Source organism: Arachis stenosperma, chromosome 1, assembly GCF_014773155.1.
Source record: "Arachis stenosperma cultivar V10309 chromosome 1, arast.V10309.gnm1.PFL2, whole genome shotgun sequence".
NCBI lineage: Eukaryota > Viridiplantae > Streptophyta > Magnoliopsida > Fabales > Fabaceae > Arachis > Arachis stenosperma.
The window spans coordinates 50,807,064-50,815,709 of record NC_080377.1 but is presented as its reverse complement, the minus strand read 5'-3'; the positions used below and the strand labels follow the sequence as shown (position 1 = coordinate 50,815,709).

Here is an 8,646-nt window from a genome sequence, read left to right as displayed (position 1 = left end):
TTACCATGTTTATGGTCCACAACTAGGATAAGAATCCTTAATTACCCACTTATTGCCAAGAGTCCTTTTAATATTTTAATTTCCATTTGCATTACTTTCACTTGCTTCCATTTAACTCATTGCATGCCTATTTAGTTTCTTGCACTTTAAATTTCTTGTCAATTGCCACCATCCAACCCCCATTTTTCTATAGCCAATAATAGACACTTAATTGCAACTCCTAGGGAAGACAACCCGGGACTTAAAACTCCCGGTTATTTGGTTTGAATTGTGAGATCCTTTGGATTAACATTTGATTATGAGAATTCGTTGTTGGTTTAAACTATGCTACTAACGAATTGATTCTTGTTTTGATGGATTCTAAACCGGCAAGAATCCTCTTATCACATTGTTACCATACTGAGAACCCCCGGTTCTCATTCCATACATATTTGTTATTTTTCAGATGCAAGACGCGACGCGCCTCGCTGAGCATGCTGGATTTGCTTTCTTGGAAGTGAAGACTTATCTTTTGGGGCTTATATTCTGTTTTAGTTTTTATATTTTGTTCTCTACTTTTGTACCTTGTGTTGTATATCTCTCTTAGATGATTTGGAAAAAATACGACTTTACTGTTGTAGAAATTTTGAGGATTGTATTGTGTGTGTGCGCGCGTGCATGCGTGTGCGTGTACGTGTGCGTGTGTGTGTATTGTGTGTATTCTAGCCGACCTTGGCTTCGCAGGTTAAGTCTACAGCTTGATTATACTTATTCATTGGACTTATATATATATATATATATATATATATATATATATATATATATATATATATATATATATATATATATATGTCTTTTGATTTTTTGTATAATCTTTTTGTCTTATCATTTTTCGTTAGCAATGCATCTTCGGTTTTGTTTTGATCGTACCATTTACTTTGAAGACTCCTAGCTACATTATCCTTGTCATATATGTATGTATTTCACTTTTAGATGTTGTAGCACCTCGCTACCTCTGCTTTATATCCTATGCGTAAAGCTCTGTGTGGTAGGGTGTTACAACAGCACCATAGTGATGGATTCATCTTACAGATTCCAGCCAGATGCCCCTCTACCACTGCCTGTCGTATGAATGACAATTTGGCTTGATGGTTTGACGGCTTGAGTACTATTTTAGTATCTTTTAAATGCAATGTAGTTAGTTTACTTTAATTAGATTCAATTTTTTGGTTTTAGTGGATTTAGGTTGTTAAGATAGGTTTAATTTGGGTTAGTAGGTTTGAAATGCTGAAGATGTTTACGAATTCATGATTGTTGATAGAAATTGCTGCTGATTTTGTATTGTATATTGCCATAATGGTTTGCAGCGCCTTCTAATTATAGACAAAACTCTACCAAAATTTCTAAATATAATTGAAGTTCAAATTTGACTTAAACTACTAATCTCAAGTCTTCCATTTATAAGTTTGCGCCAAATAACAATGGATGTACACAGGAGTGTACCAATGTCATTAAGTTAATGTACGACCACCTATGGCCGAGCTACAAGAAGATTCCTGCTGAGACTAGAGAGCGATGGTTTCAGAAATGGACTGTGAGAACTCAACATATTCAAACCTTAGCTAGTTTATATCTTCTATTTTATTTAATACGGTATACTTCGATTAACTAGTGCTAAATACTTCTTTGAACAGGAGAAATTTATGTGGGACAAGACTCATGATGCCATGATCAGGAAGATCTTCAACCATCGGATGGCTAGTGGTGCACGAAATTGTGATCATCAACAATGGCGCCAATAGACTTGGAGCTCTCAAACGTGAATCACACTTTGTCACAACTTCGCACAACTGATGCCAGGGCATCTAGGCCAGTTTCACTGACCTTTTCTTTACTGTTTTAAGGTAGTTTCATGCATTTTCTTAGTGAATAAGGCAAGTTTTGGATGAAAATACACTTACACCTTGATTCAAGCAACTATTGTGAATTTCACATGATTTCATGAGGATTTTGCTAGAATTGAATGATAAATTGATGATGCATAATCTCATGACTTTGGCAAGAGCTTTGATGCACTTTATTTGCTTGATTTCAGGACAAAGGAAGCAAGGAAGAACCACGTTAGTACTCACATTAATCTAAGTACTAACATGGAATGGTAAATAGCTTGCAACGTTAAGGAGAAAAGTGATCACCAATAACGCCCACGAAGCCATCATAAGCCCACGTTAATTGCCACGTTAACTAAGTTAACGTGGTAGTTAACGTGGAGACAAAAGAAAGCTCCAACGTTAGTGGTAAACGTGAACACCACTAACGTTCCAAGATTTAGCAATGAGCCACGTTAAGAGTCATGTTAACTTAGTTAACGTGAACTCTAACGTGGAAGAGAGGAACAATGCCAGCGTTAGTGACACTCATCTTTGTCACTAACGTTGGATCAACTAGCATTGCCCACGTTAGTGGTCATGTTAAGACCACTAACGTGAAAGTTAACGTAGAGCTAAGATTGATGAGCCAACGTTAGTGACACTCACCTTTGTCACTAACGTTGGAAGATGGCATTACTACCACGTTAGTGCCACGTTAACTAACGTGGAGAGTAGGGGCAATTTGAGCATTAGTGACGAAGGTAAGTATCACTAACGCTCTCGAAGGTGAGGCATAACCACATTAAGAGCCACGTTAGTTATACTAATGTGAACTCTAACGTAGGGACAAAGGGCATAAGGCAACGTTAATGGGAAAGGTGAGTCCCAATAACGCTTGCGAAGGGTTATAAGCCAACATTATTGGGAAAGGTGAGTACCAATAACGCTAGCAAAGATTTACAAGGCAACATTAGTGGTCACGTTAGTGCCACTATCGTTGGAGTTAACGTAGGCTATATGGGGTTGGAACGTTAGTGAAAATTGTGATTGCCACTAACGTTCTCGAACCCACAATGTCACTTAACGTTAACTTCACTAACGCCCATGCCTAATTCATACTTCTCTACAAGCTGGGCCCACTAAAGATTGGAACTGGTTCAACTCAAGATCCAAAGCCCACATCCAAGACTTGAAGAACTCACTAGAAGATCAAGAGGAGTAGTATATATAGGAGTAGTTTTGAACTATAGAGGAGCTTGGCACTTTGGAGAACTACTCTCTGTATATTTACTTTTCGGCACTTTTAGCCGGGATGTATTATTTTCTGCCATTTTCCATTTCTAGAGCTATGAACAACTAAACCCCTTTCATTGGGTTAGGGAGCTCTGTTGTAATTTGATGGATCAATTATAGTTTTCATTCTCTTCTTCTTTCTTCTCTTTTGATTTACTAGAAAGCATTCGATCTTAATTCAATTGTTTAGTTGTCTTGGAAAAGAAACTCTCCATAATTGGATCTCCTCTGAGCCTTGGAAAAGGGATGAGGAGATCATGATAGAAATGCTTTCTCATGTTGGACCAAATTGAGGTCTGGGCGGATATAGTGACATGTAATCCTCCCAACACTTTGATTTGGAAATACATATGGTATAATCAGTGACCATACTTCATCTCTTCCCATGAGCAATTAAATCAATGAATTGGGCAATTGTTCAAGCTTAGAGAGATTGGATTACCAAGGAATTGGAATCTAATCACCTAAGATTACCAAGGAGATCAATAGATGCATTGATTAAAGAAGAGATGAAAATGAAGTTGATCCGGAGAATACAGCATCTCCTGAGCCCAATGAATTCCCCATTTCTGATCTTACCCATTCTCTTTATTTTCTGTCATTTATTTTCATGCTCATTACCCCAAATCTCCATTTAAGATTCTGCACTTTATTTTCTGCTATTTACTTTTCTGCCATTTAATTTTCTGCAATTCTCAAACTATACTCTGTTTAGCTCAACTAGCATACTCTTCCAACTAAAGTTGCTTGACCAATCAATCCCTGTGGGATTTGACCACACTCTATTGTGAGTTTTTACTTGATGACAAATTCGGTATACTTGCCAAAGGGAAATTTGTTGAGAGACAAGTTTTCACGCATCAAGTTTATGGCGCCGTTGCCGGGGATTGATTTTGTATCAACAATGATTAAGTTGGAAGCTCACTAGATTGGGCATTTTTCCCTTGTTTGTTTACTTTATTCAGTCATTTATTTTCACTTTGTTTAACTTCTTCCTCATCCTCTATACCCTCTCTGTTTTTCTTTCTTTCTTTGTTATTATCTACAATTCTGCTCACTAACCGACTAACTGTTTGATAATTTGCGTCACTCACACTAACAATCACTCTAACAAGAATAACCTCTTCATTTTATCTCTTGCTGCGTGTTTTGTTAGTTGTATGACAGGGAGAAGAGGGGGGACCTCAACTTCCTTCGATTAAGAACCTGAGAGAACTCTCTGGAGATTAAGGAGGGAAGCAAGAGGGAAAGGAGTTGTTGGTGCTGAGGAAGAGGAAGAGTACTTTGAACCCAACATAGAAGAGAACTTGAAAAACAATCATGAAGAAGAAGCTCACAACCATGCTAGAGAAGGCCCTGCAAATCATGCTGGGCAAGAAAGGAGAGTTCTAGGCTCCTACATCAATCCAAATCTAGGAAACTGTGGAAGTAGCATCCAGAAGCCCACCATACATGCCAACAACTTTGAACTAAAACCCCAGCTCATCACCCTTGTTCAGAACAACTGCTCATTTGGAGGAAGTGCTCAAGAAGACCCCAATCAACATCTAACCACCTTCTTGAGAATTTGTGACACTGTGAAGTCTAATGGAGTCCACCCGGATGTCTATAGGCTGTTGTTGGTCCCTTTTTCACTCAGGGACAAGGCATTCAAGTGGCTCGAATCCTTTCCAAAGGAGAGCTTGACAAATTGGGAAGATGTGGTGAACAAATTTTTGGCAAGATTCTACCCTCCTCAAAGAATTAACAGGCTGAGAGCTGAGATGCAGACTTTCAGGCAACAAGATGGTGACACTCTCTATGAGGCATGGGAGAGGTTCAAGGACTTAACAAGAAGATTCCCACCAGATATGTTCAATGAATGGGTTCAACTTCACATTTTCTATGAAGGTCTTTCCTATGAGTCAAAGAAGGTTGTAGATCATTCATCAGGGGGCTCTCTAAACAAGAAGAAACCCATTGAAGAAGCCAGAGATGTCATTGAAACAGTAGCTGAGAATGACTACTTCTATGCCTCTAAAAGAAGTAACACTAGAGGAGTAATGGAGCTGAACCACATGGATGCATTGCTAGCTCAAAATAAGATGATCACCAAGCAGCTAGCAGATCTCACCAAGAAGGTGGAGGAAAACCAAGTTGCAGCAGTCATCACTTCATCACCAACTCAAGAAGGAGTGAATATAGGAGAAGAATGTGACTGGGAACAAGCCAACTATGTTGAAAACTCACCTAGACAAATCCATGACCCATACTCCAAAACCTACAACTCTTGTTGGAGAAATCACCCCAACTTTGGTTGGGGAAATCAACAAGACCAAGGTCAAGACCAGAGACGCCACAACCTCAACTCCAACAACAATGCAACTCACCAACATACCTCACAGAGATCCTATCAACACCCACCTAACCCCAATCCACCATCCCTAACGGACGATAGACTTTCAAAAATTGAGACTCTATTTGAAGATTTATGTAGAGAAGTCCAAAACAACAAGATGTTTAAGGAAGAAGTGCGAGCCAATATCAAAAACCAAGGAGAAAACATCAAGAGACTGGAGTCCCAAGTAGGGTATCTATCTCAACAAATTCCCAAACCCACTGATGGATTTCCCAGTGACACGGAGAAGAACCCAAGAAGAGAAACAAAGAAAGTAAGGTAGGAAGAATGTAAGATGATCACCACAAGTGATGAGAGGAGTATGAATGAAGTAGAACACCTCCAAGACAATCAAAAGGGAAACCAGGAAGAAAGGAGCCATGCACCTCAACACACACTCAAGGAAGAGCTGAAGAAGAAGGAGACACTTAACCCATATGCACCCTTTCCCCAAAGGCTTAAAGGTGGTGTAGCAGGGAGAATGTATTCAAGATTTCTCGACATGTTTGCATCTCTTGATGTAAATATACCATTTATTAAAGCCCTCCAGCAAATGCCTTCCTACATAAAGTATATAAAGGAGCTATTAGCCAGAAAGAGTTCATTAAAAGGTGGACAAACAATAAAGATGAATAGGGATTGTAGTGCTCTCATTCAACCAGGGCCACCCACAAAGAGGAAGGATCCAGGGAGTTTCCATATTCCCTGTGCCATAGGAGAAACAATGATTGATAAAGGACTCTGTGACCTGGGAGTGAGCATCAACTTAATGCCTCTATCCCTCATGAAAAAGCTTCAAATCAATGAGCTAACACCCACAGATGTAATCATTAAGTTGGCTGACAAAACTCAAAAATAGGCAATAGGAGTGGTTGAGAATGTGCTAGTGAAGGTTGGGAACTACTTCCTCCCCACAGACTTTGTTGTCCTGGAAATGGATGAGAACCCTATTTACCCCTTCATTCTGGGAAGGCCATTCTTAGCCACAGCCAGAGCACTTATAGATGTGGAACGAGGGGAGCTAGTGTTGAGAATACATGATGATCAACTCACTTTCAATGTTTTCAACCTCTCACAAGAAGCAGATCATGATAACAAAGAGTTGATGGAGGAGCCAAACAAAGAAGCACAAGCACCACACATAAGGACTCCTATGGTTAACAACCAATGTGATCAGAAGGAGCAACAGCCAGTGTAATCCAAAAGGAACCAGACCCACCAGAATCACATGAAATAGACAACAAAACCATTCTCAAAAAGAAAACCACAAGGAACAAGTTGGCATCAACGGACACAAGAAAAAAGGTCCCAAGGGGATGGAAAAAGAAGAAAATCCCTACAGAATATTTCTCGCCAGGAGATGAAGTAGTCTCTACATACTTCCCATCTATATCACCTCACCTCCCCACTATTCTATCCCAGTTGCCTCCAATGTACACCATCAACAAAATCTTGTCCCTAGAGCATATGGAGCTTATCAATGAGGCCAATGGACATAGGTTCACTGCAAGGGGGAAGATTTCAAGCACTATCAGCCACCTTGACAAGGACCAAACGTCAAGCTAATGACGCTAAAGAAGCGCTTCATGGGAGGCAGCCCATGTTCTATGCCATCTTCCTTTAATTTCTAATAGTAGTAATAAGGCAAATTTCATGGATTTTTAAATCAATTTTGACGACCAATATAAGACCCCTTTACATGCAGCGTATAGTACATGATAAGTTTGGTGTTCAAGGCACACCAAGTGGGCTTGAACACACTTGATGAGGTAAAATTATTCCCCAAACTTGTTGTACCATATGATCACAAACAAGTTTGGTGTACCAACGTTGCATGCATGGAAAATTTAGTGGTTGATTGATTTGAATTCATGGAAAGCATTTAGTCATTTAAAAACAAAAGAAAAAGATATTTTTTTTAGCTAGCTCACACCTTAAGTTTTCCCACCAAAAATTTCAATTAACCATTTGCATTCCTTTTTTTTCGTGTATAGGGAATCAAAAGGGACATTGATGGTACTTGATAAGACAATTAAGGAAGGGAGATTCGGCCACTATACCAAGAAAATCTCACACTTGTCTTCAAGGGGAATATCTTTGGAAGTGTTGCCATGCAACATTGGGAGTTGGATAGCTTTGGAGACCGAACCAAGACCCTCATAAAAGAGGTGATCCTTGTGCTCATTCAATACCAAACCCCAACCGTCCACTATCAAACAAAACCATCAATCCACACCCTTCAATCATTTGCCATCTTCCTATATAAACTCTTTCACACAACCTCTCCGTACACACTTCATACTATCATTCCTCTCCCTTCCTTCTCTCGGACACACACACTGCATCATCCACCGAAAGTTCCATACATACCTCCCTAGCCATCTTGTGAGTAACAAACATATCAACCATCTTGCATGGCATCATCAAGCTCGAAGAGACAAAAAGGGAAGGGACCCATAGAGCAGCCTCCTTTTGATGAAAAGTGATTTAGAACCTTTTACCATGCACTACAATTTGGGTGGATGGCTGATAAAGAAATCATATATGAATTAGGCTTTCAAGTCACACGAACTGAGTGCCCAGAAATCACAGAAAAGGTGGAAAAATGTCGATGGGAACTCCTTACCGATCTGATTACAAGGGTGAATGCAACTCTGGTGAGAGAGTTCTATGCAAATGCAGTTAGATAGGATAAGGTGGATGAATCCTATACAAGTTTCGTGAGAGTGGTCATGGTGGATTTTAGTCCCATGAGCATCATGAGAGTGCTGAAGTTACGAATCATACCCTTTGCAGAGGAGAGCTACCACTCAAGAATGGACAACAAACCCAACCACGACCAGATTATACAGGATATCTGTGTGCAAGGAGCAGATTGGGACAGAGACCCCAATAGGAAACCCAGATTTATAAAAAGAGGAGATCTCCTCCCTGAGGCTAAAGGTTGGTTTGAAATCATAAGGAGATCTATCCTCCCAGCCAGAAATAACTCAGAGGTAAACCTTAAGAGAGTAACAATGGTGTAATGCCTAATGAAGGGAGGAGAAATCAAGGTTCATGAACTCATAGCCCAAGGCATTCGGAAGTTTGCTGAGAAGAGCGATTCTGGAGGAAAGTTAGGTTATT

At 39.8% G+C, this 8,646-nt stretch overlaps 1 protein-coding gene and 1 non-coding gene across 2 annotated transcripts; one reads left to right on the top strand and one right to left on the bottom strand.

Moving 5' to 3' along the window:
* Nucleotides 1-4,891: 4,891 nt before the first annotated feature.
* LOC130950393 (small nucleolar RNA R71) lies at nt 4,892-4,998 on the bottom strand. Its single transcript, XR_009073569.1, has one exon. It is a non-coding gene; the product is annotated as a small nucleolar RNA R71 (small nucleolar RNA).
* Nucleotides 4,999-5,815: 817 nt separating this feature from the next.
* LOC130979559 (uncharacterized) lies at nt 5,816-6,379 on the top strand. The gene has a single exon (XM_057903024.1). The coding sequence runs from the start codon at nt 5,816-5,818 to the stop codon at nt 6,377-6,379; it is 564 nt and encodes a 187-aa protein (XP_057759007.1).
* The last annotated feature ends 2,267 nt before the right edge of the window (nt 6,380-8,646 follow it).

Coding starts and splice junctions, on each gene's coding strand:
- LOC130979559 (XM_057903024.1), top strand. CDS start 5,816: ATGATCACCACAAGTGATGAGAGGAGTATGAATGAAGTAGAACACCTC.